The following is a 17,756-nucleotide window of genomic DNA, read 5'->3' on the forward strand; positions in this document are numbered from 1 at the left end:
TTGCAATAAATTTTGATTTTTGCTCTCAGTAAGCAATGATTGCTTCCAACATAAAAACAGTTCAAGACTGAGAAGTCAGTGAATTACATATTATTGTTTGTCAGTACAAAGTCAATTTCACTAATATTTCCAAGAGGGCTCTTCCACATCCATTTTCACTGGTCCTCTTTCTTGAAGAATGAGTTCACGATGAACAAATTTGTTCCTCTGTAAATTCAATAAGTAGATTGTCTCTATCGTTTATTTTTACAGTTCCATATTATGGGTTGACAAATCCTTCCCCATTTGGGATCTTAACTATTCTCGCATTGAAATATCCCATTATAATTTTATAGTGGTGGTAATCCTGCTTGTAAAGGCACAATACATCTTCATAAAATTATTCAACTTCATCATCACACAATGGATCCTAGAAAGAGCATAAGCTTGAATAATTCGAAGAAAATATCGAATATTTAGCTTAAAAGCACAGCAACAATCCTTTTCTTAATACTTTCTACTTTTATGGTTCAATATGTTAGTCTTTTACTGATCAGGAGTCCAATTCCACCACACCATCCATTATTTGTTTTCTTTGTAGGTACAACCAATGTCCATCTTCTAGTTTCACCAAACTTCACCTTTTCTTCGAATCTCACATAAACCAAAGACATCCCAACTTATTTTTTTCATCTCTTGCATCTCTAGGCATGAACCAAATGTTAAGCATCTCAATGTCAAAAGTACAAAGACAGTCTAATGGAATCCAGTGATTCTTAGCACCCTCTGCCACTGAGCTGTTCTTCCAGCTGCCGTAGGTAGTAGCTCGCAGGTCTCTGGGAAATGAGGGCCATTTATTTTATTGTGAAACCACTTTGAGGGACCATAATAGAAACCCTGCTAGAATATATGCTCCCGATGGCATAGTTCTCAGCTTCATTGATACACGCAAGTACTTGCACGGCAATAAGGCACTGACCCATAGGGGTGTTGATCTGTAGTACTGTCACATAATTCCTGTAAAGTATTGCAAAAGGAGGATAACAAAATAGCATTATCCTGTTGTGATACTTCTATGACTGAAACTGACTTCAGGGTAATCTGTTTAAATGTTTCCCACAGAGAATTCACATCTTGGACTTAGAGGAACTTTTTATTACATTCCCCACAATTATTATGCCTACAGCATACTTGTATTTCAGCTTACATTAAAATTGACAACACATGCCATACTAATTCAACATCAACTCTGATAATCACTATTGATAAGTATGCCCATTCCCAGCTGTACTATTCTCTCCTTCCCCCTTGAATACATAATAATGAAATTCCTCATTACCAGGATGATATCTCAGTTAGCCCAACAATATGAGCTTTAGAAGGCAACATCAGCTTAAATTTGTTCATTTGGTTATGCCACTCACAGCATTACCATATAAACAGATTAAATTTTGATATGATTTGTGTATTTTCTCTGTCCAGTTTTCTTGAACCATCTGTTGGAAGTATGCATAAGAATCCAATGTGCTATGCTTAGCTAGAGGCACTGTTGATTGATTCACTTCCCTTTACCCCCGAGTGATCTAAGTTCCAACAAAAGCAGATGTACACATCAGAGCCATATAAAGAATAAAGCATTTTCTGGATGTGATAAAGGATTAGGTGGAGATCAAACTGCATATCTGCTAGAGCACAGATATAGTACCATCTGGAAGGTAAAAAAAAAAAAGTAAAGTGCAGTCATTATCAACCCACTGCAGGATGGAAGCCTCCTCAACAATTCATGCTGAGGGAAATGGACCATAATCTGCCATGCTGGTCCAGTGCGGGTTGGCAGATCGACCGTATTCAGCAGTCTGGGGCTTGAACCCCGGTCTACTCAAAGAGCGTGTGCTACTGCACTCCCGCTCCTGCCCACTCGGCTACGGAGGCCCGCAGCCAAGTGGGCAGGAAGGACAATACCTTAACTGGTATATGTCCTCAATTTTTAATGATCAGCATAATGATACTGAGCTTAGGGTTCAGCAAAAAGCTCCTGATAAGTGGATGGAGACATTGTCACCCTTTCAAACTAATAAAGGAAAATTTGCAAGGTAGAAAATGAATACGCTGCAGTTGCATTGGAAGCCAAAGTGATAGGGTAACATATTCTATCAGGTTTAAGTCAAAAAAAGCTTATAGACGAATGCAAAAAGGCTGTTTGGTTATGCATTAACTGTCATTTAATGTGCCCATTGGCTGAGGTGGTTAATTGCATGATTCAACTGTCTCTCAATCATATGCATGTCGTATTACTTTGTGCTCATTACTGTATTCCTTTGTCAATAAATGAATTTACATGGCAGCTTTTTATTGCTTTCTTTCAAGATTACTCTGATATGATAAAAACATAAAGTAAGGATAGCTTTATTAAGCATTACAAACCCTACCTACATAGAGATCATGTATTCAGCCTGTCATTATTAACTTTAGCTAAATTAGTACCCACCTCACATGACTGCCTGCTTTCCATAACTTTATGGATAAAGTCTTGCACAGCCAGTTGAAGAAAACCATGTGCTGTAGAGCGCATGTACTGGTCCATCAGAGTAGTGGTGAGAGATGCTGAGCGAAATAACGTGGAAGTCTCTTCTGCAGCAGTGAAACAGGACACATCTGACTCTGTTTAACAATGACTCAACAAAGCTTTTTTTTTTGGTTTGTAAATTATATATCAATTATGAAAATCAATATAAAGTATAATATTAACTCAACAGCTAATTAAATTCTTGCTATTACAGGTGCTGCTATTTTACCCTATTATAATATTGCATTCTGTTAAATAAATAAACAAAATTATTACTCTAACATTTTAAACCATTACAATGCATTGAAAGCCTATTAAAATTTCAGTGAAACTGAAATTTTAAAAGGATCTCAATTAATTTTAATAGCTTTAAGTCACTGATCAGTGAATCAAAGGAATGTTATCATTGGAAATTTCTTAGGATTATAATATTTTACCAATTATCTGCCCTGATATGAGAAATATATGGAAGTACACACAGACACTTAATTAGTCAAACCAACTTTTTTAATGAAATTCTTTTCAAAGTTTTAAACTTTGGAAGGAATCTTAATTTACTTTGAACTTTTCTAGAAAAATCTGCATTCCAAAGAAAATTATTTGAAATATTAAATCCATAAAATCTTGGGAGGATTCACAGACTAATAGGTTAACAGTAGCTGCATGCAGAGGTGAAAGTGATTCTTGCACTGCTTCTGCTGGAATGAGCAGCAGCCTGGAAAGCAAGGTGCTGGTGATTTCAAGAAATGCTGGTAGTCATCGTGGAAAAAGTAAATACATCGGCCGTGTTAAAGTAATTAAGAGTAAGAACAGGTGTATGTACACCAATGCTAGGAATATAGTAAATAAATTTGATGAATTTGAAGTGCTGGTCAAAACATCAAAATGGACATTGTTGGGATATCAGAGACATGGTGTCACACAGACATAATGATCAGGGTAAAGGGAGGTCCCCTTGGACCTCCCTTTACCCTGATCATCTTTACAACAATGTGATTGCAGTGGTTTCAGACAGTTTTAAAAATTTATACAGTGGGACGAACTGATAATGTTACCAACAGCACATTCTAAATGGAGAGCATTCAAGGAATCAATCTTGGAAGCTACTAGGCTTTTCATATCAACTAAGAAATACTGTTCAAAGTTTAGACCTAAATGGATGTAAGATGAACTAACAAGACTCATGGCAGAGAAGAAAAAGGCATGGGATGCATATAAATTATCAGACGACACAGAAGCCTATTGTAGATACAAGCTAGTCTGTAATCAAGTCAAAAAGGAAGTTAGGCAAGCAAAGGCAGATTATGAGAAATCTTTGGCAAGGGATGCAAAGAAAAAGAAAAGACTCCTTTACTTATGTAAACCGTAGATTGGTCTGCTTGATATCGATGGTTCAACTGTTGATGATCCTACTCAGGTAGCTGACAAATTGAATGAGTATTTTGCATCTACGCAAGTGAGGAATTCTGTATGGAAGTGGAGAAGAGAAGTTTATCAAACTCCAACAGGGAGCTAAATGACTTTGTAATAACTAAGGGCAAAGTGGAGGAGAAATTAATGAAGTTAAACATACAAAAGGCATCTGTCATGGATGGAATCTATCCAGTTATATTTAAGGAGGCAGCAAAGGAAGTAAGCAAACCCTTAGCCATAATTATGAGAGCATCCTTGATTCAGGGCAGGTCCCCACAGATTGGAGAAGAGCAAATATATACCCAATTCACAAAGGGGATCAAAGGATGACACAAGTAATTACAGACCTGTTAGTTTAATTTCTGTTCCGAGGAAAATAATGTAGTCATTGGATAAAGAAGCATTGCAGAATCATCTTTACAAGACTGTAATTATAAGTGATACAGAGCATGTGTTTATTAAGGGAAAGTCTTGTCTGACAAATTTGATAGGATACCATGATGTGGTCACAATGGAACTGGTTGCAAATAATAATTTTGATATCATATACTCGGATTTTAGGAAAGCTTTTGATACTGTGGCACATTTCGGACTATGGTACAAATTGGAGCAGTATGGCATTAAGGGCAAGTTGCTACAGTGGATAAAAGGGTAGTTGAGTGGGAGAATACAGAGAGTGGTTATTAATGGACACCACTCTTCATGGACTAATGTTATTAGCGGAGTCTCCCAGGGTTCAGTTTTGGGCTCGTTGCTTTCGGTATTTATAAATGATATTGATGAAGATATATCAGGCTTAATGTCCAAGTTTGCAAACCATAGGAAGGTTGGCAGGGGTGTTATTGACAGTAATGACAGTACGCTACTGCAACAGGATCTAGAACTATTGGGTAGATGTGCTGAGAGTAGCAACTGAAGTTTAACATTGACAAATGCAAAATACTGTATATGGGGTAATGTACCAGGGTAGCGGAGAAATGAAAAAAAAAAAAAAAACATGGGGGTAATTATGCAGAGAGATATGATATTTTTTGAGCATTGCAGATAGGCAGCCAGAGCAGCTCATGGAGGTCTTGTCAATGACATACAGGAGTTTTGCTAGCAGGGATAAGGAGGTGATTATCCCTTTGTATAAGGCAATGGTCAGGCCACCACACCTTGAGTGCTGGTTACAGGTCTGGAGGCCTCATTTTAGGAATTATGTAGAGCTGCTGGAACGAGTACGGAGAAGGCAAAAAAAGATTGTTCGGGGAACAAAGTTGTGCTCTCACCAAGAAAGGCTTAAGTTCTGCAAACTGCAGCACCTGAAACCTAGGCACCTATGAGGTGATTTGATTAAGGTTTTTTTTTTTTTTTTTTTGGTAGTTGTTGGCACATCAGCTTCTGTGGCCATAATGCACCTCCCAAGATTTTTGCAGTACTTTGATCCAAGCCCGAGGCGGAATTCGAACCTGTGACCTTTGGGTTGCCAGGCAGGCACTTTACCCACCCGGCTAGCCCGGTCAGCCTTAAGGTGTGTATTAAATCCTTGAATGGTTTGAGCAATCTTATTGCTGATGGGATTCTTCCTCTTGTTCAGATTACGCACCTAAGGGGGCATTAATTTGATACTGAGGAAAGACAGAGAGTGATTGATTGCTGGAACAAAGTTCCATCTGTCATTGTGGAAGCTGATAGCATAAATAAATTCAAGGAAGAACTGGACAAACTTTTCGTGTGAATGGATGGGTGAAATGGGAAGAGGTTTTTTTTTTTTTTTTTTTGGCTGATGCTGCATAGGCTTGCTTTCTTCCATCCTATGCGACTACTAATGCATATGCTAAATGTGTTCATAACAAAAGTTTTTAAAAAGACCTTGTTTTATGTTTGTCATCACACAGATATGCTTAGTAGAGTCAAGTCTACTTGCTTCATAAGCATATAGAATTTTGAAAATCATAATCCGTTCACAAAGGGCAACAATGATCTATGAAAATTTTACTGGCAACTTGATTTGCTCAACATGCTCAATGGGCTATACATTATTCTGTCAATAAGATTAATGAATGGAACAAAGGGGTGCTCTTACGAAGAAAGGCTTAAGTTTTGCAAATTACAGTGTCTGGAGACTAGGCACCAGCGAGGTGATCTGATAGAGGTGTATAAAGCCTTGAATGGTTTGAGCATGCTCAATGCTGATGGGATTCTTCCTCTTGCTCAGAATAATCACCTGAGAGGGCATAAATTCAAATTGAGGAAAGAGAGATGTAGGATAGACGTGCGGAAATTTGTCTTTAGCCAGCGGGTGGTTGGTTGGTGGAACAGACTTCTATCCCTTGTCGTGGAAGTTGATAGCCTAAATAAGTTTAGGGCTCAGCTGGACAGGTATTTCGAATGAACAGAGGGGTGAAGTGGAAGTGGTTATTTTTTATTTATTTTTTTTACTTTATTTTTTTTTGGCTGATGCTGCATAAGCTTGCTTTCTTGCATCAAATGCCTCTACTAATGCTAATGCAAATGCTAAGTGTAGGATATGATGTTCTAGCCTGTTATGCACACTTGTCATTTAACAGATTGTGTCTCTTGAAGATGTCTAATAGTCAATCAGTTGGATGTACAGGCAGTTTTTAAGCGCTTTTTTTTTTTGTTTCTTTGGATAAATAAATCATTGATGAAGCATAACTATATTACTGATGAATGATGATATTCAGCTCAGGACCCTGGGTGTGCCAAGCCCATACTCACCAGGTGTGAGCCACTGGGGTTAATTTTGTTTTGTTGATCGTTATTTAACTTTACCACGGTCAAATTTCAATGCTGAGAATGTAACCGCTGTTTTTAACATTACATCTATGGGGGAATAAAATTTCCGCATTACGAGCTCACTCTAGGAACGAATTAACTTGTAAAGTCAGAACTACCTATATACTATTATTGGCTGCTATGATGTGTGACTTTAAATGGAAGAACTAGGTGCATCTCACCAATAAATTACAAATGAATTACTGCCAATGAATTGTTTACATTAGTGAAATGAACTAAATTATACCTTCTATCAGAGTTCTTTTTCAATTTGGGAAAATCTGCAGATGCTGAAGTCTAAACCAGGTGACCAAAGTATATGATGCACAAAAACTCCAAATAACAACAACCATCCATTCCATCACCTATATTTGCAGTGGAGTCAGGGAAGAGCATATCAGTGTATATAGCCTTTTGTGATGAGAATCAATGAATCAATTGGGTGCAGGCGATGGCCATATTCAAACTGGAGGTAAGTTTGGAAAGGAGATGGGTTACCGTGGATTAGAAACTACCAGTTGTTTGTGGGAATCAAGGTATTAAGGACCCATCACCTACAATAGCCATATATCTCATAGCTACACAACAGTGGGATAGACTTTTAGGAAAAGAGTACATGGTGGTTATGACCAAAATCCTTTCAAACCATGCATAAAAATTCTGGGTGCAAATCTTGTGAAGATGGGAGAAATGTTTATGACTCTTTTTCACACACATTTTGGAATTAGTTAAAGCATATTATGCAAGAAAAAAAAACAAACCGATTTCACTCATCTAGTCACTCCAAATGTTTGTCTAGTTCAGCCAAAAATTAATTTAAGCTATCAACTTCCACAACAGATGAAAGTCTGTTCCAGCAATCAACCACCCGCTGGCTAAAAGCAAACTTCTCCACATCTATCATCTATTCTTCAACTGTCTTTCCTCAATTTGAATCTATCACCCCTCAGGTTCTTAATCTGAGCAAGCGGAAGTATCCCATCAGCACTGAGTCTGCTCAAACCGTTCAAAGCCTTATACACCTCAATCAGATCACCTCGCATGTGCCTAGTTTCCAGATGCTGGACACTGCAGAACTTATTCCTCTCTCTTGGGAAGAGCACCCCTTTGTTCCTCTCACCAATCTTGTTGCCTTTCTCTGTACTTGTTCTAGCAACCCTGCATCCTTCCTAAAATGAGGACTCCAGACCTGTACACAGTACTCAAGGTGTAGCCTGACAATTGCCTTATACAAAGGGATAATCACCTCCTTTTCTCTGCTAGCAAAATTCCTATACTGACAAAACTCCATTACCTGCTCTGGCAGACCGTCTGCACTACTCAGAAAACTTCATATCTAACTGCACAATTACCCCCATGTCTTTTTCATTGTCCACCTCCCTGAGTGTAGTACCAAACAGTTGGTATGTTTCTCGTCGGTTACTGCTACCCATATATACAGCTCTTAACATTTGTCAATGTTAAACTTCAGTTGCCACTTCTGAGCCCATCTGCCTAACGTTTTCTAGATCCTGTTGCAGTAGCATACTGTCTTTACTGTCATTAACAACTCTGCCAACCTTTGTATCATCTGCAAACATTAAACCTGATATACCTATGTATAAGTATAGTGCTAAAGAGGCAATAATACGTAGCCAAATGTGAATGAACAGAATATTAGCAAAGCGGCATCGTTTTAAGTTATATCTCATATTGTGAATACCTTCACAACGAGTTGCCATGATATTGCACTACTTCGAATAAGTAACACTTCACCTGAGGAGAAGACAATGTTACTTATTCTCAGATGGATACCACCACCACCACCACCACCACCGGAAACGGCACCATTTCAGGGCTATTTGGCCCTTCTTCGGTGGGTGGGTAGGTACCCGAGTGATGCAATGATGGCAAAACAGTTATGAAGTATAACTCCACAATATGAGAGATGCCTGACTTTTCCATAGCGTGAGGCTTACACCATAAATGCTTTACAGTCTAAATACATCACACATTATCAAGCATCTCTCATATTGTGGAGTTATACTTGTGGAGTTGAAGGAGTTACTATCGCTTTCACTCTTCTACACCATTTCTTTTCCTCTTCCACTCCTATTATTACTTTCCCTCTACTTTTTTGCTTTTCTAAGTCTAATAGGGACAAGTGGATAGTTGAATTATTATCCCACACATATACAAAATAGTCCTGAAACGGTGCCATCTGGGTGGTGGTATCCACCTGAGAATAAGTAACATTAGTCTTCTCCTCAGGTGAAGCGTTACTTATTCGAAGTAGTGCAATATCATGGCAACTCGTTGTGAAGTTATGTTTTATGTTTAGCTTCTCATATTGTGCAGGTATTCACAATATGAGATATAACTTAAAACGATGCCGCTTTGCTAATATTCTGTTCATTCACATTTGGCTACATATTATTGATACTTTCGCACTATACTTATACATAGCTAGACTTTTCTATAGCTTGAGGCTTACGCCCTAAACACTTTATAACCTGATATACCTTCATCGATATCATTGATAAATACACAAAACAACAATGGTCCAAGCACTGAACCCTTGGGGAGTACATTAATAACATTAGTCCACATAAAGCAGTGTCCATTTATTACCACTTTCTGCCGTCTCCCACTGAACCATCCCTTCATCCATTTTTTTCCATCCAGTTCCTTTGTGACCGCACTGTAGTATCCAATCAAATTGGTAAGACAAGACTTCCCCTTAATAAACCCATGCTGTGTCTGAACAATTATTACAGTCTTGTCTAGGTGATCCTGTATTACCTCTTTAACCAGTGACTCCATTATTTTCCCCGGAACAGAAGTTAAACCAACATGTCTATAATTATTTGTGTCACCCTTAGATCCCCCTTTATGAATTGGGGATACATTTGCACTACTCCAGTCCATGGGGACCTCCCCTGACTCTATGGATGTTCTCATAATTATAGCTAAGGGTTTGCTTACTTCCCTCACTGCCTTCTTCAATATAACTGGATAGATTCCATCCACCCCCAATTCCTTTTTTATGTTTAACTTCAACAATTTCTCCTCCACTTCTCTGTTATTCCAAAATCATTTAGTTCCCTGTTAGAGTTTAGTAAACCTCTGTCCTCCCCTTCCTTACAGAATTCCTCATGTGTGAATGTAGATGCAAAATACTCATTCAGTTTGTCAATTATCTGAGCAGGATCATCAACAGTCAAACCACCAACAGTCTTTGTTGTCTTTCTTTGCATCCTTTGCCATGGATTTCTTGAAATCAGCCTTCACTTGCCTAACCTCCTATGTGAGTTGATTACAGACTAGCTTATATCTGCCATAGGCTTCTGTGATAATTTATCTGCATCCCATGCATTTTTCTTCTCTGCCACAAGCCTCACTAGTTTATATGACATCCATTTAGGTCTAAACCTTGAACAATATTTCTTAGTTGGTATGTAAAGCCTAGTAGCCAAGGTTAATTTGACGAAGGCTTCCCATTCAGAATTCGCTGTTTTTAACATCATCTGTTGAGTCCACTGTATAGAATTTAAAAACTGTTTGAGATAGTCACCTTTACAAAAACAAAAACCCTTCTCTTTACCTTTGATGGTAGTTACATCTTTAAGTAAATCCAACAGCAGTACACTGTGATCACTGTCACCTAGTGGTTCCTTTATCTGCAAATTCTTAATGCATGAATAATCACTGCTGACAATCAGGTCAAGAGTATTACTCCCACTGCTTGCCCTTCAAACATGTAGAAAACAATCGTCCAATAAATCCATAAAAGTCTTGCTAGCATGCAAGTGACCAATCCACAAGTTCCAGTCAATATCTGAAAAGTTAAAAATCCCCCATTACAAGACATTCTGAATTACTGGTACAACTCTTCATTGTACTCATCAGAGTCATTAGGCCTAGAACACTCCTACTCTCATTATCCATTTTCCAGTGTTTATGTCACACCAAATTGACTCAACATTGCACTGTCTGCCCTTGTCAACTGGATACATTTACTTAGATTTTATGTGTTTCTTGACTAATAGTATAATCCCTCCTCCCTTCCTACCCTGTCTATACTTTCTGTACATATTGTACTCACCAAATTTTCAATTCTGCACTGCTTTATGAACACCATGTCTCTGATATCCCAACAATATATGCCTTTGATGTCTTGATCAGCACTTCAAATTCATCAAATTTATTTACTATACTTCTAGCATATGTGTACCTGCAACTATATATGCACCTGTTCTTACTCTTAGTTACCCTAACAGCCCATGCATTTACTTGTTCCTTGATGACTCCCAGCAGTTTTTGAAATTCCCTGCAACTTGCTCTCTAGGCTGCTGCTCATTACAATAGAAGCAGTGCAAGAATCACTTTCGCCTCGGCTTGTGGCTACTGTTAATCTATTTGTATGAAAATCTCCACAAGTCAAGAATTAGTCAGTCTTACGTAAAGTTTGGAAAATTTTTACACCACACTGTAAGGATGAACAATTTACATAATTCAGTTCACTCTTCTAAGTGTTCATATTAAATATTGTCTGTTTTGGATTAAGACTGCCTAACATGTAATTTCTAATACTTCTGGCCAGGACCCAAGCCTGAGTTTCCACAAGAGGTGTATAATACTAGACAGGTATCCATTAAAGGAAGTTTTACTCTACTAATACTCTTGACATTGAGGCAACATAGTGGGAACTTCATTCAAAAACACCTCTCCAAACGGGTGGAGGACATCTCTTGTTGTGCACACTCAGGTGTTGATTCCAATCAGAAGTATCAGAAATTATGTTAAACAACATCTCCAAAACAAATAATTTACCAGGTGACCTCTTCATATTTTCAAAGTTAATTGGCAAACACATATTTTTGCAGGTTAATGGTATTTGCAATTAAGGCAAGTGATTTACACAGATCACTGCAGCTAATTCTTGCATGTAGATATTTGCATTTTTTGTTTTTTTTTGCTTTTTTTAAAATATATCACCATCATTTAATGATAACAATATCATTAAATATTGAAATAAAACATCATACGAAAACAACATCAACTCTCATCAACTGATGCAATATCACCACCTTTGTTACTGGAGGCTTGAAGTGGTGGAACCATGTTTAGTCATAAGAGCTAAGTTCTGGTCAACCCTTCCCCATCTGTTCCATCATGCAGTATAAATAATGATGTCCTAGTTCATTTCACAAATATATGTGGTCTCAGTTCTAATCTCAACGATGTCCATTTCCACCTGCAGTCTGCCAAACCCCATGTACTTTTTCTGAAAGAATCTGTTATTGATTGATTCAACCACTGCTCATCTCAGTTGCCCAAATTATTTGCTGTATGATACCTTTCATCTCAAAGGTGGTATTTGTGCATATGTCCGTTCTGATATTCCCTGTCAGAGACTTGGCAATTTGGAATCTCCTCTCTTTGATCTTCTTGGGCTGAAAACCTCTCTACCTCATTGTGTCAAATTCATCTGTTGTCTCTACCGTTCTCCCAACTCCACTAATCACTTGGAGCTCTTTGACTTCCTCTCTTTACAACTTGACTTTCTCCAGTCAAACTTTCCTAACAGTGAGGTAATTTTCATTGGTGATTTTAATGTTCACAACTCCAGCTGGCTTCCGTTTTCTAGTCACACTGACCCAGCAGGTCGAGATGCTGAGGCTTTTGCAATTACTAATGAATGAATTTGTAGATAAATGAACAATACAGATTGTTCATTTACCTACAAGAATACCGGACAATCCTAATCATACAGCCAATACGCTTGATCTTTTTCTCACAAACAGCCCTTCTAAGTACACGGTCGAAGTGAGAGTTTCTTTAGGCACTTCAGATCACAACTTGGTGATTATTTCTTCATCAATGGAACCTTTATCTCATGGCTATTCCCAACCTCGTGTTGTTTGGCATTACAAGAATGCAAAATGGGATAACCTGCGAGATTTCTTTTCCTTGGTCGGATTACTGTTTCAAAACTTCTGATGTCAACGTTTGCTCAGATCGTGTCAGTGAAATTATTCTTGCAGGAATGGAATCCTTTATCCCACACTCCACTTTAAAATCTCGTCCTTTATCTAAACCTTGGTTTTCCAATAAATGTGCTAAGGCTGTTCATGAGAAGAATGTTGCATATCGTAATTGGCTTGTTTCTAATTCTTCAGTTTCATTTTCTGCCTACACCAAAGCTCGCAACAATTGTAAAGCAGTTATTAATCAGTCCAAACTAGAGTTTGAACAGGCTAAGACTAGAAAACTTGCGTTTTGCCCTAATGGTAGCCGAGCATTCTGGTCTCTTGCCAAAGCTATTGGCCGCAAGTTTTGCCCATCTCTGCTCCCACCTCTGTTCAAAACAGATGGTTCTGTTGTCACTTCAGCCAAGGATAAAGCTGACCTGCTAGCATCCCATTTTTCTTCCAACTCATGTATTAATGATCTTGGTAAAACACCTCCCACCATTCCCAACATGCTCCATTCAATGCCTCCTGTGGTCTTCCGTCAAAAGGATATCAGAAGGATTTTGACGATTCTTGATGCTAAGAAAGCTCCAGGTCCTGATGGTATTTCTTCACTTGTTCTCAAAACCTGTGCTCCTGAACTTACTCCTATTCTTTGCCGCCTTTTTTCACTTTCTTATTCCAAAGGTGTTTTTCCTTCTGCTTGGAAATTTGCTCATATCCAGCCAGTTCTTAAAAAGGGTGACAAATCCCTCCCATCCAATTATCGTCCCATTGCAATTACTTCTACTCTTTCTAAAGTAATGGAGAAATCAATTAACCACCAACTCTTAAATAGAAACCTTCCGTCTGATCAACGATCAGACGGAAGGTTTCTAGGTAGTTTAAGTATCGCCAGTATGGATTCTGTCAGTGTCGATCCACTGGTGATATTCTGGCTTGTGTTACCCATTTATGGCTAATTCAATGGAAAGGTTCGGTGAAACACAAGTAATTGCTCTTGACATCCCAAAGGCTTTTGATCATGTTTGGCATAAAGGTCTTCTAAACAAGCTTCCATCTTATGGTTTGCCAACGTGTTTTTAGTAATTGGTTATCCAGTTTTCTCTCTGATCGCTCACTGAGGGTGATGGTAGATGGCTCTCTGTCTTCAAACTTCTCCACTAATGCTGGTGTCCCCCAAGGTTCGGTTCTTTCCCCTATTCTTTTCCGCTTGTATATTAATGACCTTCTTCCATTGACTGGAAATCCTATCCATAGTTTTGCCGATGATAGCACATTGCATTCCACTTTCTATTTTGAGAAACCTTGTCCTGCTCAATCAGCTTCAACTTCTCGAAAGTCTGCTACCAATTGCTTAAATGCCGATCTTCAGGTAATTCTCCAGTGGGGCAAAGACAGCTTAGTTGATTTCAATCCTTCTAAAACTCAGTCAATCTCGAAAAAAGGATTCTTCTGCTCCTATGCTTATCTTTAGTGACACTCTGATTTCTAGGCAAAATGATGTATTTCTTTTGGGGATTACCCTGACTTCCACTCTCTCTTGACACAAGCACATTACAAATATTGTTTCCTCTGCATCTAAAAAACTTGGTTTTCTCTTTCTCTCTCGGCGTTACTTTTTTTCCAAACAGCTGCTCACTCTGTATAAATCACAAATCCGCCCTGCCATGGAATATTGTTCCCACATCTGGGGTAGTGCCCCCAAAACCTCTCTCAGGCTTCTTGATTCCATTCAGAAGAGGGCAGTTAAGTTAATCAATGATTCATCTCTAACAGAGTCTCTCCACTCGCTTTCTCATAGACGTACTGTTTCTGCTGCATGCCTCTTCTACAGATACTTCCACAGGCACTGTTCTTCTGAATTGGCTTCTATAATTCCCGCTCACTCTTTCAAACAGTCCAAACACATGCTGCCACCAGCCAACATCCATTTACTGTTCAACTGCAAACCCACAGAACCAACTTTTCATCTTCCTCATTTATTCATTCAACTGACGTTTTCTGGAACAACCTTCCTTCATACGTATTTCCTGAAAATTACAATCTACAGAAGTTCAAGGCCAATGTCAACAAATATCTTCTTTCATCTTCTCAACCTCCAACCCAAGCACGGTACTAAGTACTATAGGTTCTAATACCTCTCATGTGTGGGGTTCACATTTAAAAAAAAAAAAAAAATGTCCATTCCGATATTCCTTGTCAGAGACTTGGTAATTTGGAATATCCTCTATTCGATCTTCCTCTGGCTTAAAATCTCTACACCTCATTCTGTCAAATTCATCTGTTGCCTCTACCGTTCTCCCAACTCCACTAATCAACCCCACGGGCTTACATCTGGTGAGTATGGGCTTGGCACACCCAGGGTCCTAAGCTGAATATCATCATTCTTCTCCTTCTTGATTCCCATTAGAAGGTGATTCATTTCTAATTCTTACCCTTGATCTCTCTCTCTCTCTCTCTCTCTCTCTCTCTCTCTGTCTTTTTCTTTCTCTCTCAGGAGAACTCAGAAATTTTTTTTTTGGCTGGTGCAGCATAAGCATCAGGCTTCCTTGCACCATATGGCTAATAATAATAATAATAATCACTTGGAGCTCTTTGACTTCCTCTCTTTTCAAATTGACTTCCTCCAGTCCAACTTTCCTAAGAGTGAGGTAATTTTCCTTGGTGATTTTAATGTTCACAACTCCAGCTGGCTTCCATTCTCTAGTCACGTAGACTCATCTGCTGAGGCTTTTGCGATTACTAATGATCTCGCACAGATTGTTCATTTACCTACCAGAATACCGGAAATCCTAATCATACAGCCAATACGCTTGATCTTTTTCTCACAAACAACCCTTCTAAGTATACAGCAAAGTGAGTGGTCCTTTAGACATATCATATCATGTTGTCTGGCATTACAAGAATGCAAAATGGGATGACCTGCAGGATTTTTCTTCTTTTCCTTGGTCGAATTCAAACTTCTGATGTCAACGTTTGCTCAGATCGTGTCACCGAAATTATTCTTGTAGGAATAAAATCCTATATTTCACATTCCACTTTAAAATCTTGTTCTTTATCTAAACCTTGGGTTTCCAATAAATGTACTACGGCTGTTCAAGAGAAGTATGTTGCATATTGTAATTGGCTTGTTTCCAATTCTTCAGTTTCATTTTCTGCCTACACCAAGGCTCGCAACAATAGTAAAGCAGTTATTAATCAATCCAAACTAGATTTTGAATAGGCTAAGAGTAGAAAACTTGCTTCTTGCCCTAACGGTAGTCGAGCATTCTGGTCTTGCTAAAATGCTCAGCCAAAGTTACTGGTTGCAACTTTTACCCATCTCTGCTCCCACCGCTGTCAAATCCAGATGGTTCTATTATCACTTCAGCCAAGGATAAAGCTGACAATATACCAAAAATGGGATAAAGCATCCCATTTTTCTTCAAACTCATGTATTAATGATCTTGTTAAAACACTTCCCACCATTCCCAACACGCTCCATTCAATGCTTTCTGTGGTCTTCATTCAGAAGGATGTCAGAAAGATTTTTATGAATCTTGATGCTAAGAAAGCTCCAGGTCCTGATGGTATTTCTTCATTTGTTTCTCAAAACCTGTGTTCCTTATTTCAAAGGTGTTCTTCGTTTTGCTTGGAAATTTGCTCATATCCAGCCAGTTCCTAAAAAGGGTGACAAATCCCTCCTATCCAATTATCGTCCCATTTCAATTACTTCTACTCTTTCTAAAGTAATGGAGAAATCAATTAAACACCAACTCTTAAACTAACTAGAAACCTTCCGCCTGATCAACGATCACCAGTATGGATTCCGTTAGTGTCATTCCACTGGTATTATTCTGGCTTGTTACCCATTTATGGAGAATTTCAATGGAAAAGTTCAGTGAAACACAAGCAGTTGCTCTTAACATCTCAAAGGTTTTGGTTGTGTTTGGCATAATGCTTTCTAAACAAGCTTCTGTCTTATGGTTTGCCAACTGTTTTTTGTAATTGGTTATCGAGTGTTCTCTCTGACCGCTCACCGAGGGTGATGGTAGATGGTTCTCTGTCTCCTAATTTCTCCACTAATGCTGGTATCCCCCAAAGTTCAGTTCTTTCCCACAATCTTTTCCTCTTGTATATTAATGAACTTCTTCCATTGACCAGAAATCCTATCCATAGTTTTGCCGATGATAGCACATTGCATTCCACTTTCCAGTTTGAGAAACCTTGCCCTGCTCAATCAGCTTCAACTTCTCTAATATCCACTACCAATCCTTAAATGCCAATCTGTAGTTGGGCAAAGACAATTTAGTTGATTTCAATCTTTCTAAAACTCAGTCCAGACTTATATCTCATAAAAAGGATTCTTCTGCTCCTATCCTTTTTTTGGTGACACTCAGATTTCTAGGCAAAATGATATATCTCTTTTGGGGATTACCCTGACTTCTAATCTCTCTTGGCACAAGCACATTACAAATATTGCTTACTCTGCATTTAAAAAACCCAAACAGCTGTTCACCCTGTACAAATCGCAAATCTGCCCTACCATGGAATATTGTTCCACATTTGGTGCGGTGCTCCCAAAACCCCTCTCAGGCTTCTAGATTCCATTCAGAAGAGGGCGGTGAGGTTAATTAATGACTCATTTCTAACAGAGTAGGCGCCTCCGTAGCCAGGTGGGAAGGAGCAGCAGTGTGTAGCACACGCTTCTTGATTAGACCGGGGTTCGAGCCCGTCACCACCAAATACGGGGGATGCGGAAAGGTCAGGGAATGACCACCGCATATTCCCGGAGCAATATGGCCTTAGTTGCTAATGCTCCTAAAAACCAAATAACAATAACAATAACTCTAACAGAGTCTCTCCACTCTCTATCTCATACACATACTGTGTTTGCAGAATGCCATTTCTACAGATACTTCGATGGGCACTGTTCTTCTGAATTGGCTTCTATAATTCACACTCTCTCTCTTTCAAAACAGTCCGAACACATGCCGCCGCCAGCCAACATCCATTTACTGTCCAACATCAAACTCACAGAACCAATTTTTTATCTTTCTCATTGATTCATTCAAATGCCA

At 38.7% G+C, this 17,756-nt stretch overlaps 1 protein-coding gene across 2 annotated transcripts in view; it reads right to left on the reverse strand.

Moving 5' to 3' along the window:
- The window catches only part of vap (RAS p21 protein activator vap), a 723,705-nt gene that overhangs the window by 329,247 nt on the left and 376,702 nt on the right, over nucleotides 1-17,756 (reverse strand). For both annotated transcript variants that reach the window (XR_016546661.1, XM_090368525.1), the window contains exon 17: nucleotides 2,468-2,640. Coding sequence is in view for 1 of the 2 variants with exons in the window: in XM_090368525.1 (XP_090224651.1) it covers nucleotides 2,468-2,640 (173 nt within the window). In the remaining variant the exon portion in view is untranslated. The remainder of the gene's footprint in view (nucleotides 1-2,467; nucleotides 2,641-17,756) is intronic.

Source organism: Mastigoproctus giganteus, chromosome 2 (genome assembly GCF_048544385.1).
Source record: "Mastigoproctus giganteus isolate SK-2022 chromosome 2, ASM4854438v1, whole genome shotgun sequence".
Lineage (NCBI taxonomy): Eukaryota > Metazoa > Arthropoda > Arachnida > Uropygi > Thelyphonidae > Mastigoproctus > Mastigoproctus giganteus.